A 27271-nucleotide genomic window follows, 5' to 3' on the forward strand; every position below is an offset into this window, starting at 1 on the left:
CTTTTTTAAATAGATTCAATCTTGCACGTGGAAAGTTTAAGTGAGGGCTGTAGTTGATATAACACTCTCGTCAGGGGGTGCATTAATCCAGCACAACAGCGGCTCATGGACTTATTTTATAAGTAAAGGTAAGACCATAATAACGTTTTTTTTTATTAAATGTGCTTTTTTGTGTGCTACAGTTTGTATGTGTAAAGTTAAAGTTAAGTTAAAGTACCAATGATTGTCACACACACACTAGGTGTAATGAAATTTGTCCTCTGCATTTGACCCATCCCCTTGATCACCCCCTGGGAGGTGAGGGGAGCAGTGGGCAGCAGCGGCGCCGTGCCCGGGAATAATTTTTGGTGATTTAATAACCCCCAATTCCAACCCTTGATGCTGAGCGCCAAGCAGGGAAGAATGCTGGTATGAGCTTTTAAACATAACCCGTTAACTGCTGCCAATCAAATGGTGAATAAGATACTCTTTAGGGTTCATATGTTTGTAAATCTGACTGTGATGAAGTCAGTGCCTCACCAGCCATCAACCTCACCGCACGTCACTGAAAATAAGTCATATTTGTGGTTCATTTAATAGTTAAAACAAATTTACATTATTGCAATTAGTTGATTAAACATTGTTCTTTACAATTATAAAAGCTTTTTACAACAATCTACTACTCTGCTTGCATGTCAGCAATAACAAACCTTGACATTGTTGACTAATCATTGCAGCCTCACAGGGGGAGCATGCTCATTATCAGTGGTGCTACTACCTACTTTCTAACGACAGAGACAAGGAAAACCTCATTTTAAGGATAAAACTTCGAACATACGAGACACAGCACAAATGTTTTTTTTAAATTATAAATTAGACTGAAATTCAAAGTTTTTACAAATACTACAATAATCAGCAATGTTGATCAACGAAATGATTTAAATTAAGTTCTAAAATACCGCACCTGTCCTAATGTGTGGAGCCACTTGTTTCCAGGCAGATTTCATAGGGACATCTCATAACTGCCCCAATGATTAAACTGGGTTGAATACTATCATGATTCTGATCATGCACACTACACTACAGTACTACAACTGATCATGTGTTAAGGAATCTATTCTGTATTTTCTACAGTCCCAGAAGTCACCGTGTGATCCTGGGCGAGCACGATCGTCAATCCAACATGGAGAAAATTCAGGTCAAGACCATCTCTAGGGTAAGTTCCGAGTTGAGACAGCGTTACAAAAAGTCATTAATTTGATGTCCACTGTAAACTGAATTTTGAAATTCTTGAGTCTTTGAGCTTTTTCACTGACGTCCAGAATGATTGCGATGCTCATGCAAAACTGAGATGCTGACTTGCGCTTTATTTGTCGCCCCTCCCAAACAGGCCATCTCGCATCCCTACTACAATTCCCAGAACTTCAACAATGACATCACCCTTCTGAAGCTGTCCTCCCCAGTGCAGACAAGCAGCACCGTGGCTCCAGTGTGCCTGGCCAGCTCCAGCACCAACATCCCTTCTGGAACCAAGTGTGTCACCACTGGATGGGGCAGGACCGGCCAAACCTGTGAGTCCCATTAAAACACAATCAGTGGAATTGCATACAAAGACACGAGGGGCCAAGTCAAGTATGTAGTGAGTTAAAAGAATGATTTGTGTTCCCAGCGAGCCCTCGTTACCTCCAGCAGACTTCCTTGCCTCTGCTCACCCCAACTCAGTGCAAGCAGTACTGGGGTTACAACAGAATCAGTGATGCTATGATCTGTGCTGGCGCTTCTGGAGTCTCCTCCTGCCAGGTACATACAGTATACCATTTAATTATTTTCTTTCCTATGTGACAAATAGTGCTATGTTGTCCTGTGGTTATTGACACACTTGTCCTCTTTGCCATGAATTGAATTATATTTTTATATAGCGCTTTTCTGTAGTGACTCAAAGCGCTTTACATAGTGAAACCCAATATCTAAGTTACATTTAAACCAGTGTGGGGGGCACTGGGAGCAGGTGGGTAAAGTATCTTGCCCAAGGACACAACAGCAGTGACTAGGATGGCACAAGCGGGGATCGAAGAAGGAACCCTCAAGTTGCTGGCATGGCTGCTTTACCATCAGAGCCATCACCATTATTTGTTTTTTGTTTGTTGGCAGAAAAAAAACCATGAACAAAGCCAAAGACAAAGTAAACAATAGCGGAGGAAATCTTTTGCTGAGCTGAAGTCTCATGAAATTTGCTGACAAACTCCAAGTTGTACTTTTCCTTTTTTTTCCCAGACAATACCGTTACTTCTGAAAATTGGTGATGAATTTGACACATATACATGGTTTTATAATATTAAGCGCGCGGTAGAAAATGGATGGATGGATGGAATCCAGTGGTGTCCAAAGTGCAGCTCGAGGGCCATTTTCTTTAAGCAGTTCATCTTTATTGGCCCTCAATTAGGGATGTTCCAATCAGTGTTTTATGTTGCCGATTCCGATCATCCATGAGTGAGACTGGCGATACCGATACCAATCACTTGTAATAACTGTACATTTTTCAATTTATTTATGGTGAGTGCTATTGACAGTTTAACAATGTCAACACAATATTTAAACTACTTCCTTATTCTCTTTCTGTGTATACAAATGTTCTGCCTTGTCCTTCAGTGCTAATGCTACGTGACAATGATACTCAAGATATAAATAAAATCAGGTTTATTTCCTGTAATGGAAGTGATTATTATTATCTTAGACTTAGGACCGACTCCACACACAATTAGCTGCTAGCTACTTGTCAGCCAGGTGACTAAAAATAAATATGTCAGCCAGACGTGATCGACAATTGTGATCGCCATTAAAATTAGAGATGTCCGATAATATCAGCCTGCCGATATTATTGGCCGATAAATGCGTCAAAATGTAATATCGGAAATTATCTGTATCTGGTTTTTTATTATCGGTATCGTTCTTTTTATTAAATCAACATAAAAAACACAAGATACACTTACAATTAGTGCACCAATCCAAAAAACCTCCCTCCCCCATTTATATCTCATTCACACAAAAGGGTTGTTTCGTTCTGTTATTAATATTCTGGTTCCTACATTATATATCAATATATATCAATACAGTCTGCAGGGATACAGTCCGTAAGCACACATGATTGTGCGTGCTGCTGGTCCACTAATAGTACTGACCTTTAACAGTTAATTTGACTCATTTTCAGTAATTACTAGTTTCTATGTAACTGTTTTCATATTGTTTTACTTTCTTTTTTATTCAAGAAAATGTTTTTAATTTATTTATCTTAATTTATCAATTTTTTAAAAAAGTACCTTATCTTCACCATACCTGGTTGTCCAAATTAGGCATAATAATGTGTTAATTCCATGACTGCATATATCGGTTGATATCGGTATCGGTTGATATCGGTAATTAAAGAGTTGAACAATATCGGAATATCGGATATCGGCAAAAAGCCATTATCAGACATCCCTAATTAAATGCATTAATTATTGGCAATGGCGATTACATACTTTTTCACGAGAATCAGCACATCTAACCCTCAATGTATTGTAAAAATAAAAACCTATTGATTATTGAGCTACTATAATTTGCTCTGACGTGTATACCACAATAGATTTGTAGATTGTTAGGATATCTCCGTTAAAGTTGTTTTGGTTTTTTTGCATTTTTAATGTATCAAACATATCAAAGTTGGCCCCCCACATCCTTCAATTTTTCTGTTTGGAAATGCCTCTGCCTTAATCTATGAGTGGTTTATACATATAGCTATGTATGTATAACAAGGGTGCTATAGATCATATCAAGTGATTTCAAATTGCTTATGACGGCTTGGTTGTTTTATGCCTCTATGCAAATCCCTAAAGCATCATATTTGTGCCTTTCTAGGGTGACTCCGGTGGCCCCCTGGTGTGCCAGACCAGTGGCGCTTGGTCCCTTGTGGGTATTGTGTCCTGGGGTACCTCCAACTGCAATGTGCGCACTCCTGCTGTGTACGCTCGTGTGTCCTACCTACGCAGCTGGATCGACAATACCATTGCCTCAAATTAAACTGCAAACCATCTCCGCAAACTAGTGCCAACGCATCTCCATTAATTTCTTACATCCTCCGTCTTAAAGATTGAAGATTAAAGGTTGCTACTGTATTTTATCGGGCAGTAATGGTAGTCACTCATCACTAACGTCGAAATTGTGCATTTGCAAAATGTTGCACATAAATGACATTTTCAAGTTTCACACTTGTCTTGTATTTCTGTTGGTTTAATTGAGAGGTGACATACTGCGCATGTATAAGCGTTGTTTTCTCTATTGATCCTTTACCTCTATTTGGCAGAATCAATGAGAAAGAACCTGAAGTACACATACATATTTTATGAGAAACTGATTTTTTTTAAGTCGGTAAACAGTATACAGATATCCAAATATGTAGATCACTGACTGACTATCCAATCCACTTTATTTATATAGCACATTTAAACAACAAAATGTATCCAAAGTGCTGCACAACAATATTAAAAACAATATTCAAATATTATCCTTAGCTCCACCAATGACTGAATAAAAAACCCAAAATAAATACATATAAAACCAAAATAAAATAAATATGATTAAAAACGATTTTAAAGGGTAAAACCAATTAAAACAGTAAATAGAAATCAAAATTTTAAAAACACAGAGGACAACACCTACACCATTTCATGAGTACACTCACATTTCAGCAACCAAATGTGTAATATATATTCTCAAAGAGCAACATTAGTGATGGGTAAATGTGAGTGTTTGGCACATTCACTAGCTGTATTGACACTGTTTCACAATGGTGCCATCTACTGGATTAAACAAGTCACTACATTTGACCTTCAAAATAAAAGTAATACAGCAAATATACTTTTCTTATTTTCTGCACAAATAACTGCAGAAAGGAATATGAAACGTGCAACTCTGGTTAATGAGCCAAAAAGTAAAGAAGTTGAGAACATTTACCTTATTCAATTTGTTTCAGGGATAAAAACATACTTGTCCACTCCACCATCTTCAGTTTCCTCAGCAAGACACTTGATAGGTCCTTCTGTCCCATTGCAGAAGGACTCCTTTGGGTTCTTTATTATGTTGGATAACTGCCATGCAGCCCAATTTCCAAAGGAGGGGATCATGTCCTTATCCCCAAATCAGGCAGCAGCCCTGCACGCTAGACAGCCACATTTGACTTGTTGGCAAACACAATTATCTTGCAACTCACTTCTCTCCAGTGTTTAACTCAATAATGGCTGAGTATATTTAACCTTTATTTCTATAGTATTATCAATTAAGAAGATTTACTGAAAAAAAAGGATTGCTAAATGTATCACTTTTGCGCAATAACCTTGGAAGTACCTCTTCTTTGGATTGGTAATTTCTGTATATTTAAAGCATGTGGTTTTAGAAGCAAATACAATGTTTGATTAACATTCAGGGGACATTTTGATTCGAATGCATATGGAAGTTAGACCATAACATAACACTCGGTGACCAGAAAATTGTCAACAGTTAACAATTTTATGTATTGAAATGCAAACTGTTCCACACCAAATATCCCCCACTGATGAAATTGCTGTATAACATAGAAAATATGGTCTGTTTAAGGCTTAAGGTTCTACTGTTCTGCTAAGTGTGGATAAAAGTTGAATTTAACACTCGATAGTGTCCATGCTAATGAGGACTTGCAGCATTGTAAACTAGTGATCATAGAGCTCCTTCATCTCCTTCAGGATCTTGATGCTCTCGCTGTAACGCAACTGGTTTTTGTTGGAGCATTCTTTCCATCTAAAACAAACAAAAAGGTGTCATTTTAAAGTTGGACACAATAAATGCAGGTTTAAATGAAGAGGAAACACCTCTGTACCATCAAGTGTAGCTTATGTTCAGCATCATCACACATTTTAACACTGGGGTGTAGGGATGGGTAACAAATTTGGTACTTTTTTAGGCACTGACAGAATTTTGGCGGTACTACCGGGTATCGATTCACGTAAAATCCAATGACACCATTTCTGGTAACATAGCAGCACATGATGTCACGTCCCATTACAGATTAAACATCGGCTCATACAGGCGAATAAACAATAATTTACGCAGCACTCAGAGCAAACTCAGCCAAACTGCCTTTTGGTAATGTTGCAGTTTTCAATACAAGTATGACTGATAAAAAATGCTCGAACGTAAAAAAGGACCGCACTTTTCCAAAATTAGCTTTACATGGCAATTTAAACACCACCAAATTGGGCAATGAAAACTACAACTAAGATGCCCGTTACAAACAAACAGCAAGTGTTTAATAAGTACAATACTTACAGTATAAATACTTGTCGGGTGCAACATAAGACGCGAATGGCACATTCAGTTTTATAGCAAAGACTACGTCCCAGCTAGGCAACACACCATAGCCTACACACTACTGCCATCTAAGGTCTAGGAATTGTAACTGCTTGCAAAGTCTACTATATATCCATCCATCCATCTTCTACCGCTTATCCCTCTCTGGGTTGCGGGCAAACTGAAATCCATCCCAGCTGCACCTGGGCGGAAGGAAGGCAGTCGCTACCTCATTGCAGAGCCAACACAGATAGACAACATTTCAAAATCAGATTAGTGTTGTCAATCAACCTATCCCTAGGTGAATGTCTTTGGAGGTGAGAGGAAGCTGGAGTACCCAGAGAGAACTCAAGCAGTTACGGGGAGAACATGTAAACTACACAGAAGAACCCCGAGCCTAGGAATCGAACCTCTGAGCTTTTTAGACAAGATATAACAGCACAGTTTTCATAATCAGCTCATTTTTCAATGTTTCAGGTACCCATCCCTACTTGGGTATTGATTAACTAATGGAGTCTTTATTTTTGTAGCTTTACTTTTGTCTGATCTTTTTCCAACGCTCCATGTGGTCACTAATGATGGAATCTGATGCAGGCATGGAATCTGTTAACTGCAAAAATGGAGAACATGTTAATAATTGCTAGCGCGCGTACATGAAGAACTATATGAATTTCCATGTGCCAAAATATATCAAAAAACCTTGGTGACTGAAGGCTTTTCGGTAGGTGGAATCCTGAGATTGACAGGTTCACCAGACGTGCTGACGGCACACGCTGTTGGAAGAGGGAGTCTGTATACATTTTGTTCTTTGCCATTGATCATGTCTGGAACCTGCAAGTACAAAAGTTACATTTAGTCATACCGTTGAACCGCTAAAATGTCCACTTGTCTCTGCTTAATTTAGATTGAACAACAATTTCTACCATATAAAACATACTAAAATGAATTACTCTATTTGAGGGTTACACTGTGTCCATCATTAAACCTGACTAATATTCTGCACTGTCATATTTTAAAGTGACCATTATTTTCCACAGGACTGCAATCCGAATTGTGGCACTGGTGGGTTGCAAGAAGATGCTGGACAGGTGGAACCACTTAGTAGGATAGTAAAAATTGAAACACAGTTATTTCCTTATTTTCCTCACTCACCTCTTCCTCGAGAATGACTGGAGATCTCGGGTATCCTTCACCGGGCTCTCGGACTGCGGGATTATTTCTCATCCAGGCACGACAAATAGGATAAAGAGGGGAGCTGGGGTTGAACTGAGCCAAGTCCACACTCCGATCGAACAATTTGATAATGTAAGCATCTGGATAAGAGAAAGAGGGAAAGTTATTCATGCTAAAAAAATATTTTAAAAGAAGGCAAGCAGGGATGGGAATTGATCGGATTTTTACGATTCCGATTTCATTCTCAATTCTTGTATCATTTATGATTAAAAAAAAATAGTCAAATGAACCGGTTGATTATCATCAACTTTGTTTAGTTTAGAAGAAACACAAGTGTACAAACACAACAATGAGTTCTTATGAGGCCCAAAGCATTGGGCTCCTTGAAAAGATGACAGGGGGTTGCCATAAAACAAATGTTTGTTTTGAAAATTAAATAACTATGAAACATTCTACTGTAGAAATAAATTTAAACACTGCACAACAAAGTACTCTGTGGCAATCACACAATAATGTTCAGTAATACATGTTGACTTTTTTTCTAATAGAAAATACATTTATCTGTTTAAAAGAATATAGGAGCTGACCACTCAAAAGAGCGTAAAACTACATTAGCCAGTGACAAATACAAGTCAAGTCCAATTGAACTCTGCATTGTGGAATTATGCAACCATCAACTAAGAACAATTATTTCACAGAAAATAAGCATATCTTCTTTTTTAGGAAGGATACCGGTACACAATCTTTCTGGCTAATTATGGTGTCTCCAGCTATGGAGAACACCTTTCAGACAGGGAGAAGGTGTGCAGCCTCCCAGCCAGCCAGATGCTGTCTCGTCATGTAATGCAAGAGAAGCATTAATTTCACATTTACAGTTAATAATAGCAGGTTATTATAACATGATAGGCGGTGTTAGTTAGTTACCTGCTGTATTACAGACGACGTGCTATGTTGTTGCTGCTGCTGTTGGTGGAGATTCTCTTTCGGCTCGGATCAAAAAAACTTACTTAATTGTAAGTCATCACATTCTGTGGGTGCTAAATAATGTTTATTTTAGTATTTCCTCCCTTTGATGTAATATTTACTTTGCAAATATTGCAAGTTGCCATTCTTTATAGTTAATAACTCTTTTTTTGCCGCCATTCGGCATCACGCGTGTTGACATCACACGCGCCTACAGAAATCGATAAAGAATCGTTCACAAAACTGGCAAATCATTCTAAGGAATTGAAACACTTGGATTCTCATTCCTACAAGTAAGAACATTAATTTTACTTTGTCTGTGTGTATTGCTCTCCGAAATGGTTTCCTCTATTTCCTTCCGCTTCTTCCGCCGATGCTGTGAGAGTCGTGCGGATGGCCTATGGATATCAACATGAGATATAATTAAATTTGCAGCAGAGAAAGATACGCACATAATGTGTTTATGCAGCAGTGCAACTAGCTTGTACGATATAAGCATGCAGACCCTTACCTTTTTCCAGTAGATGATGGGGACAACTCCCTATAAACAAAAAGAAGAACATTTGTGAATGGAAAAACATATCTTCCTTTTGCTGTACTTCAGTTTTCATACGCCCCGGTTTTAGTATGATTCAGCAAACTTTTTACTGAAAATACAGTTGCAAGAAAAAGTCATGAATCAACCTCTTTGGTACAATCATATTATTATTTATGAAAATGTGGTCAAATGGACCATATGGAAAGATAGAGGTATTGCTAAACCTCATCATATTATTCATGTAAACTCCTTTAAACCGTTCAATTAATTAGTTGATCAATATAATACACCCAGAAATCTTTTTTAAATTGTATCTCTTTAAAACACGCTGTAAAGAAATGCATTTACTCTGAAAGTATGACTTTTAACAGAAATGAACTGGAAGATACAATATTTAATCAGGATACAATTAAAACATTAATTAAAAGATTTTATGGAATAATAAATGAACATCATACTAGGAATGCAAATCATGCATGTGTTCGGAAATGGATGATCTACTTAAACGTTTTAGAAAGAGACATATCATGCAATGATATTTGGAAAAATGCCAATAAACCCTTTAGAAGCAATAAAAATAAGCCGAGTCAATTTAAGATCTTGAATATATTGTATTTTACATTGTTTCTGCTGTTTAAAATTGGTACAGTAGATAGCAAGTTGTGTATGAAGTGTCAGGAAGCTGCGGAAACTCTTGTTGTCAGAGAATAAAAGAGTTATGATTGAAAACAACAAGAGAAGCAATCACATTACAATATATAAACATCTCAATGACGATGCAAACTTGTATTCTTGGTGATCTGCATCAATTTAATAACATGTAATTAAAGAATAAAAATGCATTTCCTTCAATATGCATCATAACAAAACGGTAATATTAAACAAATGGATGGAACCTAAAATAGGACTTATTTTTATCCTTGTGGTAAATATTGAACACAATGTGTTGTCAAACTTATGCGATGTGATGCAAGTGTAGATAGATAGATAGATAGATAGTACTTTATTGATATTGATTCCTTCAGGAGAGTTCCCTCAGGAAAATTAAAATGTGTAAGCCACTGTGACACTATTGTTCATTTAAAAATATATATATATATATATATATATATATATATATATATATATATATATATATATATATATGGCTGTGATGACAATGTAAATTAGAGATTTTTAAATCACTTTTATTTTGGAATTTGTATTAATATTGATACTGTTGTTGATATTATTCATTTTTGTTTTAGACTACTCTGGATTGTTTTTTGTCATGTTTGTCTGTCCTCTCAATTACTCTGTTGATTGCTATTCTGAATGTTCCTGTAGTGGTTTGGAATTGTATTATTGTGTGTTGTTTTGTTGGATTGATTAAAAATGTTGTATAAAACAATACAAAACAAAAGGAACAGTATAAGGTTATAGATCATAATTTTGCCCAAAGTAATCGTTGTTGGGTCTCACAAAGTCTGCACGATTTACATTGTTTTTGGTGGGGAAGGGTTCTGCGGTCCCTACTACTACGTCACACGAGGAAGTGTCTGACTTCCTCATTACCTCTCAAAATGGCTTGGGAATGTCCATGGGATTGATACTATTTTGATCATATCTATTAATTCGCAAACTATGGACATCTTTTGGTATCATAAATCAGATATATATGATAATAGCTTTAATATAGAAGCAACTTGTTTCCCCACTCTACTGGTACCTTAAATGCAACCTTAATCGACCAAAAACAATGCATGTTTATACGGAGAGTCTTGATACCAACTTCCTTTACCCAAACACACATAAAGAAGTTGTAGACCTCCATGCTCCAAATTTCCATCTGTTTTGTTGTGTGGAATGGCGTCTGGAACACAATTGTTTGATATGCCTGGGAATGCGACCGACTTAATAACTCCATTGCATAGTTTGATTTTTTTGCTCATATCTGCTTTTTTCAAGAAGATATAGGCCCCTTGAGTACTCCGCACGCTGCTTGCTGTACAACAGCCATCTTAGCTTGATCAACCACCACTGGTTTTCACTTCCGGGAATAAGTCACTTGTCGTGATACCAACTATATACTAGGCTTTAATGAGACTCTCGACCAGTGTTTTTCAACTTTTTGAGCCAAGGCACATTTTTTTCCATTTAAAAAATCCGGAGGCACACCACCAGCAGAAATCATTACAAAACGAAACTCAGTTGACAGTAAAAAGTCGTTGTTGCAATTGTTGGATACGACTTTAAACCATAACCAACCACACATCACTATAGCTCTTGACTCAAAGTAGGTGTACTGTCACGACCTGTCACATCACACCATGACTTATTTTGAGTTTTTTGCTGTTTTCCTGTGTGTAGTGTTTTAGTTCTTGTCTTGCGCTCCTATTTTGGTGGCTTTTCCTGTTTTGTTGGTGTTTTCCTGTAGCAGTTTCACGTTTTCCTTAAACGCTATTCCCTGCATCTGCTTTGTTTTAGCAATCAATAATATTTAAGTTGTTGCTATCCTTCTTTTTGGGGACATTGTTGATTGTCATGTCATGTTCGGATGTACTTTGCGGACGCTGTCTTTGCTCCACAGTAAGTCTTTGCTGTCGTCCAGCAGTCTGTTTTTGCTTACTTTATGGCCAGTTAGGTTTTAGTTTAGTTCTGCATAGCCTTTGACTTGTCGTCTCACAAGACGTGTTACCAACATCTACAAAGCAATTAGCTACCGGCTGCCACCTACTGATATGGAAGAGTATTACATATCAAAACCCTCAAATCTAAACTCCAAACATCCCAGAACGAGCTAGTCAGATTACTTCTAGATCTCCACTCCAGATCCCACCTCATTCCTACCCACTTCTCCAAAGTGGGCTGGCTCAGGGTGGAGGACAGAGTAAAACAACTTGCACTGAGCCTAGTCTATAAAATCCGCTACACCTCCCTGATACCGAAGTACATGTCAAACTACTTCCTTAACGTAAATGACCGCCATAACCACAACACCAGGGGGAGCTCCACTAACCACGTTAATCCCAGATTACGATCTAACAAAGGTTTTAACTCATTCTCTTTCTATACCACATCAATGTGGAATGCGCTCTCAACAGGTATAAAAGAAAGGGCATCTCTATCCTCCTTCAAAACCGCAATAAAAGTACACCTCCAGGCAAATTCAACCCTAAACTAACACCCTCCCCGGATTGTTAATAATCAAATGTAAACAATCAAATGTAGATACTTTTCTTATGCCTTCTGATCTCTCGCTCTATATATACATGTCCACTACTTGCTGTACATATCCTACCAAGTCAGACCTACACTGTTTCAATATCCATTTCTCTGTTCTCAATTGTTGATGACTGATGATAACAACCAAACCTAAACCCCCCCCCCCCCCCCCCACCACCACCACCACCCACACACACACACACACCCCGGATTGTAAAAAATGTAAATAATTCAATGTATATACCCTGATGATTATCTTGTGTGATGACTGTATTATGATGATAGTATATATCTGATAGTATATATCTGTATCATGAATCAATTTAAGTGGACCTCGACTTAAACAAGTTGAAAAACTTATTCGGGTGTTACCATTTAGTGGTCAATTGTACGGAATATGTACTTCACTGTGCAACCTACTAATAAAAGTCTCAATCAATCAATCAAAAACACTGTTACTCTGCCGAGCTCTAGACAGCACCGACACTCAACAACGGCAAATTATTTGCAGACTATAATTACTGGTTTGCAAAAAATGTTTTTATCCCAAATGGGTGAAACTACATAATATCCCACAGCACAGTGGTTGAAAAACACTGCTCAATACCACCGTCTGAAACCCGGAAGCGTCAATAGGTCACGTGGTTGCAACCCAGCAATTCGTTACCGTCATTAACATTCTTACTTACTTTGTACTTACTTGGTAATTGTGTCCACCGATATTTTTCCAGAGTCGCTGTCATTTTGATCCCTGGTCAAAATGTATTTGAGTTAGTTCGTATAGAAAGCACTTTGTGTAACTTAACTTCCCCGGTACAAACCTTTTGTTTTCAGCCTTCTCCACAAGCCCCTTTAAAATGTCATCCAGTCGGCTGCGAGCAACGGTGCCGTCCGCATCTACAAGGAAAATAAGTTTAAACCAAAAGTAAAACGTGCAAGTTTCCGAAACGGCAACTATACTAGTAAAATATGAGGTTGTGACTAAATCTGCATGTGTATGTATAATCGTCATCCGGGTACGACAGTAGTAACACATACTGAAGCAATAAAATGTAATACTACACGTCTTACCTGGCCGTTCGGTCTTGATCTTGACGTGATGCATAATATTATTAATGCACGATAAGCTAACCAATTTATAAGGCGACAATCCAAATGTTCGCATCAGCTGCTGTTTGACAAGTGGCCCCTTTCAAAGCAGCTAGCAAGTCACAACATTAGCTTCAATGTACGACGACGATTTTGCAACACAACACTATCCCGGCGTCACCTAATGCTCCAGAAGCCCACGCCTGTTCCGTACAATGCATTAAAAATACAAACTACAGTTGTGGTTTTATTCGATAACTGAACCACTGGCGTTCATAAGACTTAGCATGTTAGCCATAGCACTCGGCAGACTTTCCTCTTCCGCGCGCTGCCTTTTTTCTATTTGCCTATTGGTTCTTTGGAAACAAAGACACTCTCTGTGATTGGACAACTGCCACGTCTATCATTACAAGGCCGGTTTCTATTGGTTATTCGTCTTTGCTCGATAACGACCGGTAGTTTTTTTTGTCGAGAACGTTGTTGACGACAAACAAGGTAGTTAAAAGCTCAGAATTATTAAAGTTGAAGACTTGAAGGAAACATGTATGTTTTAAGAGCTACACCGGGGAGTAATATGTGAGTTAACGTGCAGTTTGTGGTCTTGAGGCGCAAGTGGATAACGTGGCTAAAGTTACCGTAAAGACAAGTGTACTGTAACCAAGTAAATGTCACTAAAACTCGCTGGGATTCAAAAGGATGGTATCTTAAAATCACATTTATTTCTTTTAAACGTTTTCTGCTGGGAATTTTTTTGACCACCTGTGATGAGTAGTGACAACATAATCTGACATGAAATCCAGGTAAGATACATTGAAAAAACGTGATTGTTTTTGTCCACAGCTCACAGTGACAATCATTCATTAACGGTGTTACTAAAAAGATCAGTTAGAATAATACATAATGTTGGATATAGAGAACATACAAACCATTTATTTATTGAATCAAAAATACTGAAATTCCACGACATAGTGAATTTGCAAACAGCTAAAATTATACACAAAGCAAACTAAAATCTGTTACCCAAGAATACACAACAATTCTTCTCAACAAAAGAGGAGAAATATAATCTTAGAGAAAAATGTTATTTAAAACAATTTTACACACATACAACACTTAAGACCTTCAGTATATCAGTATGTGAAATTAAATGATGGAATGTATTAAGCAAACCAATTAAACAATGTACTAATGATCCACTTCAAGAAACTATTCAAACTTAAGGTGTTTACAAAGTACAAAGAAGAAGAACCATGATAAACATTCTGAATTTATTTCATCCATTCATTCATTTTCAAGATAATGTTACTCATCTCACCATATGAAATATAACTTACCTCACCAATTATTATTTATTTATTTTTATTGTTATTACTTATGGAGTATATTGTGAATAAATTGAGAACAGGAAGTGAACAAAAGTTTTAGCAACTGCTATGTAAAGGGAAAGGAGTAGGATTAAATAAGCTCTGCTTCTTCCTACTCCTTTTCGAACATGTTGAATAGAGAAACTGGAAATTGTTTTGTATCATGTTGTATGCATGCATGTTCGAAATAAACTCAAACTCAACAATCAATGATTGTGTCATTCTAGGAACTCTGTGATGACAAGGTTGAAAACCCCGCAACCAGCATCACCTCCAACAGGGAACGCACCCTTCGGCCAACCTCGTCATAAAGCCTTACCGGACAAAAGGAACAAAGCTGTAAATCAAGTGTCAATATGTATTTCTGGAAATATGTTTTTGCACCCACACTATTTTCCCTCTTTGCAGAGTTTGATTCCTGTACTCTCCAACCAGAAAGACAATCCAAAAGTTCACAGGCCTGAGGAACATGGGGATCAATGGACCGCCGAAAAACGACAGCCTTCTCTTGCTCAATCTGGAATCTCCATGGACAAAGATTCTTCTTCAACCTTATCTGATACAGATATAATATTGATGCTGTCTTCAAGGGCTCAACAAGCTACAGTTTCCTCTTGTCTAGGACAGCAACAGCATTCACGAGTGGATACGTACGATTCACACAAATATGTGCTGGAGGATATTTAAATATACAGTATAATAGTGATTTTAATAGGCATTGTCCTCACAGATACATTGACCGCTTTCGATATGGACAGCCGATGAGTCGAGAGGAGCGCCAGCAGATGTCATCTGTCATTGAAGGAGATACGACGCCTTTTTGGCGGCTGTCTTCCTCATCTTTACCGCCCAGCTCCGCACTAACTAAAACCCCACACATAGGTATGTTCCAGACATAGACATTATAACCGTTATTCAGAATTAATCGATTGTTTTAAATAAGTGTCATTTTCAAACAAGGAAGAGAATGGTCTAAAGAATCTTTGTGGTCTAAACAGTCTTTCCAGGATTTTGCTGTTTTTTTCATGACAGCATTTTCAAAAAGTTGCAGTGTTGTAAGGCTTATTTTTTCATTATTACATCCCTTTGTGATTTAATGACATTTGTAATCAGTGTTTTTTGTAACCATTATCCCCAAAAGCACATGGTTTCAACAAAGCTAACAAAACATGCATTTATTGTGTCTTACAATTAAATGTTTTTGAACATTGACAGCAATTTACTAGTCTCGCCGAGATCTCGCAGGCACAGTTCTTCCCAAACATTGCAATGGAAAGTACAGATTTTTTTAGATGTTAGGTGCAATGAAATTGTGTGAGAATGGGAAAGTTGCAATAAATTGTTAGAATTGTTCCTCTATAATTATAATAGGGAAATGTGTGGAAGAAAATGTAATTAATGAACAAATATAAACAAAAATACTGAGAAAAGCATCTGATCAACATGGCACACAAAAACTGGCAAAATAAGGCTTTATTCAACCGCAACAAAATACATGTGTATGTATTACTGCAAAGAAGAGTTTAAAAATGATAAGAGGTGGAAATCATTGGGTGTTCTTAACAATTCAATCCGATTATTTGGTTGACGATTCGATACAACATGATTCCCGATTCAAACTGATTCTCGCAATGTATTGTTTGGTACAGTACCGGTAACTATAATAAAACATTTTCAAAACAGGTTACAGGTTACAAAACTTATCTTAGTTGCTTACGTGTGATGTATGCTTGCAGCGGGGTGGCCTAAAAACATTTAGAAAAATGGATTCTTAAAAAAAAAAAAGTTTTTTAATATTATGAATGAACTTAGAATCAGAATAAATAAGAACTGTGATTTGGTTTTGAATCGATATTTTGAGCACACCCCTTAAAAATATATCTCAGCCTTAACATGAGAAGAGAAAACAAATGTTCACGGTTAAAGATCCTTAATGCTGAAGACTATGTTACTAAATAAATTACATTTTTCATACCAGCTGTACACTGAGTACTCTAAAAATATACACGCTTAATCTCTATTGGTCTCCATTGAAAATATGGACTATTGTAAAAATGGTTGAAGGATATACTCACTTTTGTGAGATACTGTGATATGCCTATTCAAGTCATTTTCAATATATTCTTCATTCCTAAAGTGTGAATTTAGGCTGAGTGTATTTACTACATATCATAAGAAACAGTGTGCTTCATCTGCTGGCATATTTACACATGTGACCAATGCACACACATGCCTGCATTGGTAAACAAACACCAAAGGTTGTCTTATCATAATTATGCCTTATTGTTCAATGTTTACTCTGTCGTCTACAAGTTACAGACAATCTTGTGCTCATTCGTGCATGTTTTGAAAGTTTAAAGTCGACCGTAACTTTTTGTTTATTTTCCAACATATTGCAAGTAGTGTACCGTCACTTTTGGTGAGAATATTGCAGTAACTGTTGAGAGAGATTTAGAGCAGTGATTTTATTATTATTTTCATGAAATGTAAAAAATATGCCACACTTTGTAATACAATTTTTTGCATATTATGCAGATGACCACAGACGAGAGCTCTTCAGTTCAGTAACACGTCAGTCTGATGAAGACTTCAATTCTTCAACATGTAGAGGAGACTACAATATGGACGCATATGTAAGTTTGCTGGGAATTATCCACAATCAAGCCTTCCTTGACATGCCATAAAATCCATGTTTTTCGGGGGTAATATGTTTGAAAAAAATGCTGATTTATTTGCCTCCCCTTTGGAATGGAATATCTGGGTGACTTTTTTTTAGAGCAAACACAACTTAAAGGCCTACTGAAATGCGATTTTCTTATTTAAACGGGGATAGCAGGTCCATTCTATGTGTCATACTTGATCATTTCGCGATATTGCCATATTTTTGCTGAAAGGATTTAATAGAGAACATCGACGATAAAGTTCGCAACTTTTGGTCGCTGATAAAAAAGCCTTGCCTGTACCGGAAGTAGCAGACGATATGCGTGTGACGTCACAGGTTGTGGAGCTCCTCACATCCGCACATTGTTTACAATCATGGCCACCAGCAGCGAGAGCGATTCGGACCGAGAAAGCGACGATTTCACCATTAATTTGAGCGAGGATGAAAGATTTGTGGATGAGGAAAGTGAGAGTGAAGGACTAGAGGGCAGGAGGAACGATTCAGATAGGGAAGATGCTGTGAGAGGCGGGTGGGACCTGATATTCAGCTGGGAATGACTAAAACAGTAAATAAACACAAGACTATTAGCCACAACACAACCAGGCTTATATTTAATATGCCACAAATTAATCCCGCATAACAAACACCTCCCCCCTCTCGTCCATATAACCCGCCAATACAACTCAAACACCTGCATAACACACTCAATCCCACAGCCCAAAGTACTGTTCACCTCCCCAAAGTTAATACAGCACATATATTTCCCCAAAGTCCCCAAAGTTACGTACGTGACATGCACATAGCGGCACGCACGTACGGGCAATCGATCAAATGTTTGGAAGCCGCAGCTGCATACTCACGGTACCGCGTCTGCGCATCCAACTCAAAGTTCTCCTGGGAAGAGTCTCTGTTGTCCCAGTTCTCCACAGGCCAATGGTAAAGCTTGACTGTCATCTTCCGGGAATGTAAACAATGAAACCGGCTGTGTTATCCGGCACAACAGTCAGGGGGTGCATTCTACGGCGGGGGTGCGTTATCCGGCACAACACCTGCCGTAATACACGGCTTCCCACCTACAGCTTTCTTCTTTGCTGTCTCCATTGTTCATTGAACAAATTGCAAAAGATTCACCAACACAGATGTCCAGAATACTGTGGAATTTTGCGACGAAAACAGACGACTTAATAGCTGGCCACCATGCTGTCCCAAAATGTCCTCTACAATCCGTGACGTCACGCGCAAGCGTCATCATACCGAGACGTTTTCAGCAGGATACTTTGCGCGAAATTTTAAATTACAGTTTAGTAAGCTAACCCGGCCGTATTGGCATGTGTTGCAATGTTAAGATTTCATCATTGATATATAAACTATCAGACTGCGTGGTCGGTAGTAGTGGGTTTCAGTAGGCCTTTAAGAGAAATGTCTCACTTTGTATTCAGTGCATTTTTTTATCCTCAGGTTTTATCTGACAGTTGTCAGAGTGAATTTGAGGATGCAGAGCTACTTCACTTTCAAGAAAAGACCAGGAGACTTCTGCAGAGAGGGTTTGCAGATAAATTCTTAACAGTGTCATAATTATTACCTTTAGTTGAATTTTAGCTAGTGTTTTGTTTTGTTTTTTACAGTGAAAATGTTCTCAGTGAGGGATTGATGCCTGCCAGTTCAGATGGATTGGGAAGACATGAGCCCTCTTATCCAGTCAAAATAGCTGAGCCAGTGTACAGACCTTTGAATAACACCAAAATAACATCTACAGCTGGTAAGACATGAGTTGTAGCAGTAGTTTTGTTGTCTTTTTTTTAGAGCTTCCTTGTGTGAACTTGTATTCTGTGAATGCCGAGATACGCCACTATCCAGATAGTTGTTGGCTTAAGTGAAAAAAAGTGTGCAACTACGTGAATTCTGGCTGCGCAGAATTCTGCCCCTTGACTTAAGTCTATACACTTTGGGTGGAGCAAGCCTAAATGTGGGTGTTCCCACGTATTCTCCCATTGACTTAGGCACTTCTGTTTCTCAGCGCCTCCTGGAAGGGGAAACATTATATTGCACTCAAAGTTTGGATGCACTGTATGCAAGTAATTGGCAAGGTCTTGAATTAGCCTCAGGTCTACAAACATTGGCAATCTTAGCTGTGGCTGTCGACAACCTCCTGATGTTGTTATTATTAAGTTCACAAGATGGCAGATGGCTGCATTTAAAGTATCATGAGTAATCAGGCTGCAGCAGCTTTATCTACCTTTGCACGCACTTTAAAAAACTATTTAGCTGTTGGTGTGAAACTCATGTGATACACTTGCTGTACTGTTTACAATTAACTAATCACCACTATTATTGTTGGTTTTGTTGCTGCTATGTTGTGCAATACACTTGATCATGTGGTTAAAGAAAACTATACAGTAGTAGCTGAACTTATGCGCTTAAGTGGTTCCACTACGGAGTTCTTCACTCAAAACACGTGTATCTCAAATCAACATTGTTCATTGAAATGAATTGAAATCAATTTAATTGACGCTTGGCCCCCCAAAACATCTCTATTTCAACATGTAGCATGCATTTAAAAAGAAAAAACAACCTTTTAGATAAGAAGCATCGTATGATCAACAATAAATTAGAATTCACTCCTAACGAATGAAGTAATATAGAGCATTTACCTTGGAGAGTGGACTTTATCGCCTTGAAGTTGCTTTTCTGTCAAAACACTACCAGAAGCTTCTCTATATTTTCATGGATAAATGTTGCTATTTAAAAATTATTTTAGCATATTTAGCTGGCGTTATCGACTCATTCTGCTTATATATGGTGCAGTCTAGCAGTACAATGCTTCAACTGCTTTGCCAAGGCTGCTGCGCGGTCTGTCGTTTGATTTTTTTTTTCTTTAATTCAATGACCATCATACACTTCTTCTTCTGAGCACTGTTCTTCACACACACTTTCCTCCTTTCCATGCGTGAAAAAACAAAAGTTATGTCCATCTTTAGCTATAAGTTATTGCTAGCGAGTAGGGCTGTCTCCGACTAAGAATTTTCATTGTTAAATCAAATTCCTTAGATTTTTTTTCGTCAACAGTCAGTTGAATTTATCTTGTGTTTTTTTTCTGAAAGTAACAAACTGTCTCCAGTGTGGGAATGTGAGTGTGAATGTTGTCTGTCTATCTGTGTTGGCCCTGTGATGAGGTGGCGACTTGTTCATTGTGTACCCTGCCTTCCGCCCGAGTGCAGCTGGGATAGGCTCCAGCACCCCCGCGACTCTGAGTGACAAGCGGTTGAAAAGTGATGGATGAATACAGTGGAACCTTGATTCACAAATGTATTTGGTTCTTAAACATGGTTTGTAAATAGAAACGTTTGTATATTGAAGCAGAGTTGCCCATAAGAAACAATGTAAATATGGATAATGTGTTCCAGCCTCGACAAAAGTCCGCATTTTAGTGAAGGTTTGTACTCTTTGAACACCTTGCTGTATATCAAACAAACATAACAAGGGACTGATGGATCAACTGTCTATGTACCGGTAATAATAAAGTCAAAACAACAACAATTGGCTGTATGCTCTGCTCTGCCAACACGCGCACACACACAGAAGTCATAATGGTGCCCTCTCACAAACAAAATCACACAAAACCTTATCTTTAGCAACCATATTGCTACAAAAATAAATATTAAAAAAAGTCTAATGCACACACATTAACAACGGCATAGAACTAAAGAGAAAAGAGCAGACAGGAGGGAAACAGGAACAGGGTGGGGCAAGGGGCAGAGGAGAGCCGTACGTGTCTGCGTGTTTGTGATCTGGAAGAGTGAGGGGCCGCTCTGTGAAGAGAGAAAAGATAGTGTCTTCCCCTGATATCATTCTGTTTTGGCATCTTTTCCCAGAAAAGACCAGCTTCATTACAATTGAAACTTGATGTGGTTACTTACTGTGCTGTGCTGTGGTCATGCTTGTAAGCGCCAAGAATGTACTCCTCGCAAATAGTCTTTTTTAAAACTCCACAGCGGCCCCCTTCTTCTTTCTACGCTGACCTGTTGAGTTTTTAGGAGTATTATTGAGTTAGCAAAATGGAAAAAACTTGTCAAAAGCCGAAAAAGAAAGAAAAGGCACACATGCTGGAGTGTTGAGACATGACTTTTCCTGCACAAGTAAAGTAGAAGGCTCTGCCTGCCCAACAACGTTTCGCCCTTCTTTCATGCCTGAATGTGCCTGAATGAAGCGTTGGTCCACAGAGACATGGTTCGCACACAGAGACACATTTGGCTTGATCCAAACGTTTGTAAATTGAAAAGTTTGCATATAGAGGAGTTTGTAATTCAAGGTTCCACTGTAAAAACAATAGAACATTTATTGTGGGTTTTTTAAGAGAAATAAACAGATGAGAACATGTAGTAGTGTATACTGACTGGTCAATAGGTGTCAGTAACTTCACACGGATGTGTTTTAACACTTTTATACATGCTTATTTTCAGGTTAATGAAAGGTAATTATAAAAGAAATACAGTCTTAGAGTAAAGTGAACTAAACAAAGATCTTGACTTTTTCCACATCAAAAAAAGGCTAACCAACAGTTTGCGAGGGCCTCGGCTCTGGTGCAGTGCCAAGAAGACATCAAACTTGACTAAATTAAGGATGTAAAAGTAATGAGAATGTATTTGTATGTGAACCAGCGGAGAGAGTCACACCTCCGGTGTTTCCCAGTGTCTGGGCCAAATCAAATCATCAAATCTCCCAACTATTTAGTGAGTAAAACGAAATGTTTTGGTCGGATCTTACGGGGTTCACTGACATTCGCTTCGCCAATTAATGGCGGGGATGCTTGTAACTAAAATGTTTGTTTGCAACTTAAAGCATAACAATTAGAGATAGCTCTTATCTTAAAACACTCTTTATGTTGAGGCACCACTTTACTGTCCTTTCCACATTCTCATGCACTACACAGCATTAATACAGTTTAAAAATTAAATAACAGCCTCTCTTCAAGCATTGCCTGCTTCCAATTAACGCCTGTGTTTTAGGTTAAAAAAAAACAAAACGCTCTGGCTATAATTATAATATTTGTGTTTTGACCCGTAGGGCTAAGTATACAAATTATCCTATTTATGCATTACAATGTAAAATGTATGTCTGTGTCATTTGTATATTTTGGTCTTTGCAGCAATACCCCTCCAAAGATTCACTGCCACTACATCAATTGCACCTCCTACACGCCTGGAAGAGGACATTCTTTTCCAGTGGCGTCTTCGCAGAAAGATGGAACAGGCCAGCAAGCTGTGTCAGTCTCAGCAACCTTCCGGACTTCTTCTGTCCTCTTTTCACTCCACTCTACCCGTTTCCTCAGGAAACAAGCAGCCTTACAAGGTAGGGGTCATTCTTTCTTTACTGAACATTAGATACAACTGCACAATTTAAAGCAGGGTGTTCCAAATGTTTTCCAACTCAAGACACAATTACAATATACATGAATTACAAACAACAATAAATCAAATCCCTTTGCCGAGTCAATGTTTACTTACTTCATGATCAATTGAAATTAGCTTATACAGTTCATTCAGAAATGTTTTCACAGGGCTTCATTTTTTTCACATTTTGTTATGTTACAGCCTTATTCCAAAATGAAATTAATAAATTGTTGTCCTCAAAACTCTACACACTATACCCTATAGTGATAATGTGAAAAGTGTTTCTTTTAATTTTGAAAATGTATTAAAATGAAAAAACTAAAAAAGTATCATGTACATAAGTATTCCCAGCCTTTGCTCAATACTTGGTTGATGCACCTTTGGCAGCAATCACAGCTTCAAGTATTTTCTAATACCATGCCACCAGCTAAGTTGGTAATCCTATCTTTAGGCAGTTTTGCCCATTCTTCTTTGCCTATTCTTCTTTGTCATCCAGGATGACTCTGTATATTGCTGTATTCATATTAATTGAGTCAGGGAGGTGACAAAGAACCCCATGGTCACTCTCTCAGAGCTACAGCATTCCTCTGTGGAGAGAGGAGAACCTTCCAGAAGAATAACCATCTGAGCAGCAGTCCACCAATCAGGCCTGTTTTCCAAAATGCACTTGAAAGAATTACAGACCATGAGAAACTAAATTCTCTAGTCTGACAAGCATTGAACAGGGTATAAGCGGGGTCTTAAAAAGTCTTAAATCCAACAATTTGAATTTAAGGCCTTAAAATGTATAAAATTCTCCTAAAATCTCATAAGAAAAATTTAAATACGATTTTAAAAAGTCTTAAAAATCTATTAACGTTACTTTTATTTAAAACATGCATAAACTTCAGTCTTGCTTTAAAATGTTTCGATTTTTGAGGACGCTATAATGTAACCACAAAACGTGACGTCGCATTTCACCAGCATTAGCAGGCGCAGCAGTAGATCAGTCAGGTTCATGGTGCAGGTAGCGGCACATCATAGGTCATATGTTTATTTTTTTCAAAGACAACATTCTAATTAAGTGTACAGAGTGTGCATTGTACATACATTTTATTTACGTATTTGAATTATTAATTCTGAAAGGCGCAAATATACTGCAAAAGTTAACCATTTAGCAAACAATATATTGATGTGCTTTCCTCTACCATTGCTGACGTTCTGGTTGTTGTTACATGAAAAAACTTGATATGACGCACACTGCACCTTTTGCAAGAAAACAGTTCTATGGCAAATCTATTTTATATTCATAGAGATGCTGTTATGATATTTGCTATAATTGTTTCCAATTAAATTACTATAGCGGTTTCTGGAGTAATATAGTTAGTTTAACCATTTTGTTTTCCAATGTGAAAGAGCAGTGAATGAATTCATATACTTATAATTCATTCTGGCCTTCTGATTTTCCTTTGTCTTTGTACTTTTTTGTCCGTAATAGATATGAAATAGTGTTTTCATTATAATCAAGGTGGGATAAGCTCCAGCCACCCCCAAAATCCAGAGAGGGACAAGCGGTAGAAAATGGATGGATGGTCTTAAAAAGTCTTAAATGTGACTTTTTGATACCTGCAGAGACCCTGTTGAACTATTTGGCGTGAATGCCAGGTGTCATGTTTTGAGGAAACCAGGCACCGCTCATCACCAGGCCAGTACCATCCCGAGAGAGAAGCATGGTGGTGGCTTGGTGCTGTGGGGATGTTTTTTTGGCAGCAGCAACTGGGAGAATAATCAGGATAGATGGTTAGATGAATGCAGCAATGTACAGAAACATCTTGGATGAAAACCAACACTTCCCATCCAACCTGATAGAGCGTGAGAGGTGCTGCAGAGAGGAATAGGCGAAAATACCTAAAGACAGGTCTGCCAAGCTTGTGGCATCGTATTCAAAAAGACTGTCAAAGGTGCATGAACAAAGTATTGAGCAAGTGCTGTAAATACTTTTGTACATGTGATTTTTGTAAAGTGTTTTCATGGTTAATTAATTTTCATTAAGGGGTATGAAAGTAAAAAATGTCACATTTACCACTTTCTTTACTTTGTATCATTTATAGCAACAGCAAATTGTTCAGTGCACTGAGCCCACACAAAGAGCTGTTCCCCAGCCGGAAACCAAAGAAACCCATGGACATCAACCCTCGGCTGCATTTTCTGTGTCTGATTCTTCAGTCCCCCGTCCAGCGTCTCTTGCACGTGTTCCTGCACATATGCATCAACTCTGTGATCTTTTTCCCTGTCCCTCATTGTCTCCCAGTAGCAATTTGCAAGGAAGTTCACACAAACAAAAAGAAACCTCAAGCAAAGAAACACAAGTGTCTGGAAACTTTAAAGATACTTACATGGAGGAGCTTGCTCATAGACACGTTGCATCACCACCTCCTGCTTCTTCTATAACTACAGAAGTGGGTTGGACTTGTAGACCCACAAATGTAGGCCATATTTTTATACCTGTGGAAGTAGGAAGTCATTCTTGTTCTGTCAAAGGTGGCTTTCCTTTAAGCCCTCTAGATAAAAGTTCTCCTGCTCGACCTTTAGAGGGTGTCACTTCTTATAAATGTATAAAAGGAGGTTGTCATTCTAGGCCCAGAGAAGGAGGTTGTATTGAGACTAAAGTGGCACCAAAGGACAAGGCCCAGAAAAAACAATTGAGAGAAAGTCAGACAGATGGGGCTATCCGAAAGCAGAAAAAGTCGGCAAGGTAAAATACAGACACATGTACACAATGACATACATGACCATTTTCAACGTAAACTGAATGCTTAACGTAATTGTACCTGCAGGCGCAATGAACGTAGTGAAAATACTGACAGTCCCAACATCACAAGCAGGAGTTCTGCGCATCAGAAACCTCCACAAAAGAACAAGTCACGGATAGAACAGCATAAGCAGCAACTGCAGGAGATTCGCAAAAAAGAGGACAACCATACACGACCGTTTTCTCCAGTTCAGCAATCTTTAGAACAGGTGAGCATTTGCACAACGGGAATGTTTTGCATACCACCTACACAAATATTTCTCCATATGTCACTGTGTTAACCTTATCACGAAATCGAACACTTGCACAGGGCCAGGTCTTCAAAAATAATCTCATAAAAATCTAATTATTTGTGAAGTGAATTGTATTTATATAGCGCTTTTCTCTAGTGACTCAAAGCGCTTTACATAGTGAAACCCGATATCTAAGTTACATTTAAACCAGTGTGGGTGGTACTGGGAGCAGGTGGGTAACGTTTCTTGCCTAAGGACACAACGGCAGCGACTAGGATGGCGGAAGCAGGAATTGAACCTGCAACCCTCAAGTTGCTGGGACGGCCACTCTATCAACCGAGCTATGCCGCCCCACGCATTAAATATAATGTAAATAGATAAACTGAAAGAAGGTAAAATTTTATCCAAATCAACTTTCAGATTTAACTTAAAAAAGGTTATGCATAAGCACAACAAATTACAATTGTAGATTGTACTCTCCTCTACTATACTGGAAGGGTGATCAGTTTGATATCATCAATGCTTTAAATACGCGGAAGGCCAGACTCGACCTGCAACGCCCACATTTAAGGATCGCTCCACCCAAAGGGTGCATCTTGGATGAAGGCACGCAGTGACAGACTAACCATAACCCTAACTCTACAAGAGAATACCGCTCATAAAGAATATATTAAAGATCAAAGTCATAAGTATGTGTGATTGCTCATCTTACTACTAATATTCATCCTAATGTAGATATTAAACATTAGACTGTTTTAATTGTATCATGGCAGGTTGTTTCAGAGGTCTTATTCCCACCGACGGAGTCGTCTCCTGCAAAAGTTGCAGCTGTCCCATTACTCCCAACACCTTCTCAATCCTCACATCCACCTTGCGACACACACAACTCTTTGGAGGTCATGTCCCAGCTGCTCCAAGAGGCTGAAGGTGAGCTGGGGGGCCAACACAACACTCAACATTTAACCCACTCTTAATTCTGAACCATATCTTCTGACACATGGGCCGCTGTAATCCGCTTGCATTCTAAAACAGTTTAGTGCCTCAGTAATAGATTTAATTAGAAAAACAGATAACCATCCTTTTTAGAGCAGGCTATACTATTTGACTCTCTCTTTCTGAATTGATATTGAGTTATTTCTTCTCAGATTCGGATGAGATAGAGTTTGCAGATGATCCTTTACTACAAGTCCTTCGCACACAGAGAAAATGGGTGAAGGAGCAGATCAGGTAAAATTAGGAACAAAAAAGCTCAGTGAGACATTTTCTTCTCAAGCTTTTAAAATGTTGACATTTTTCAAAGTAATCTAGTTTTCTTAGTCATAAAACCTTCAATGTATGAGCAATAATGTTGCATTTATTATTTCTTTTTTCAGTGAAGTGAACTCTATGGTGTACAAATTTCTGATTACACAAGAAGCTTCTCCAACATGATGCTTTTTCATCTTTACTTTTGCAAGGAAATATTGTATTTATCGCAGAAATACATGTATATTAAAACATTTTGACGTATGCATAGGTGCATTATTCA

At 38.1% G+C, this 27271-nt stretch overlaps 3 protein-coding genes across 4 annotated transcripts in view; 2 read left to right on the forward strand and 1 right to left on the reverse strand.

Annotated features, from left to right (window-relative positions):
- The window catches only part of LOC133599674 (chymotrypsinogen A-like), a 7292-nt gene extending 3071 nt beyond the window's left edge, over positions 1-4221 (forward strand). The window contains exons 4-7 of the mRNA XM_061952498.1: positions 1114-1195; positions 1370-1550; positions 1649-1779; positions 3874-4221. Of these exons, the coding sequence (XP_061808482.1) occupies positions 1114-1195; positions 1370-1550; positions 1649-1779; positions 3874-4035 (556 nt within the window). The 3' untranslated portion in view covers positions 4036-4221. The remainder of the gene's footprint in view (positions 1-1113; positions 1196-1369; positions 1551-1648; positions 1780-3873) is intronic.
- A 1280-nt stretch (positions 4222-5501) lies between these two features.
- lin37 (lin-37 DREAM MuvB core complex component) lies at positions 5502-13622 on the reverse strand. Its single transcript, XM_061952488.1, has 9 exons — positions 13286-13622; positions 13036-13111; positions 12915-12965; positions 8984-9013; positions 8785-8870; positions 7489-7649; positions 7036-7167; positions 6873-6946; positions 5502-5787 (listed from the first exon to the last, which is right to left on the reverse strand). The coding sequence occupies exons 1-9, from the start codon at positions 13377-13379 to the stop codon at positions 5700-5702; spliced, it is 792 nt and encodes a 263-aa protein (XP_061808472.1). The 5' UTR covers positions 13380-13622; the 3' UTR covers positions 5502-5699.
- A 133-nt stretch (positions 13623-13755) lies between these two features.
- proser3 (proline and serine rich 3) lies at positions 13756-27267 on the forward strand. 2 transcript variants are annotated; one of them, XM_061952511.1, is made up of 13 exons: positions 13756-14103; positions 14895-15006; positions 15076-15317; positions 15398-15549; positions 17203-17300; positions 18788-18873; positions 18955-19088; positions 22476-22678; positions 24810-25453; positions 25536-25719; positions 26517-26670; positions 26889-26970; positions 27117-27267. In XM_061952511.1, exons 1-13 carry the CDS (start codon positions 14093-14095, stop codon positions 27172-27174), a joined length of 2160 nt encoding a protein of 719 aa, XP_061808495.1. In that variant the 5' UTR covers positions 13756-14092; the 3' UTR covers positions 27175-27267. The 2 variants fall into 2 exon arrangements, with proteins under 2 accessions (XP_061808495.1, XP_061808503.1); XM_061952519.1 differs by lacking the exons at positions 18788-18873; positions 18955-19088 and having other exon boundaries at positions 25337-25453.
- The last annotated feature ends 4 nt before the right edge of the window (positions 27268-27271 follow it).

The sequence above is a fragment of the Nerophis lumbriciformis genome, linkage group LG04 (assembly GCF_033978685.3).
Source record: "Nerophis lumbriciformis linkage group LG04, RoL_Nlum_v2.1, whole genome shotgun sequence".
Classification (NCBI taxonomy): Eukaryota; Metazoa; Chordata; class Actinopteri; order Syngnathiformes; family Syngnathidae; genus Nerophis; species Nerophis lumbriciformis.

Coding starts and splice junctions, on each gene's coding strand:
- lin37 (XM_061952488.1), bottom strand. CDS start 13,379: ATGCGAACATTTGGATTGTCGCCTTATAAATTGGTTAGCTTATCGTGC. Junction 13,112..13,285: donor GATCAAGACCGAACGGCCAG/GTAAGACGTGTA, acceptor TTTTCCTTGTAG/ATGCGGACGGCACCGTTGCT. Junction 9,014..12,914: donor TCGGTGGACACAATTACCAA/GTAAGTACAAAG, acceptor TTTTGTTTATAG/GGAGTTGTCCCCATCATCTA.
- proser3 (XM_061952511.1), top strand. Junction 22,679..24,809: donor GAAACAAGCAGCCTTACAAG/GTAGGGGTCATT, acceptor TATCATTTATAG/CAACAGCAAATTGTTCAGTG. Junction 25,454..25,535: donor AAGCAGAAAAAGTCGGCAAG/GTAAAATACAGA, acceptor TTGTACCTGCAG/GCGCAATGAACGTAGTGAAA.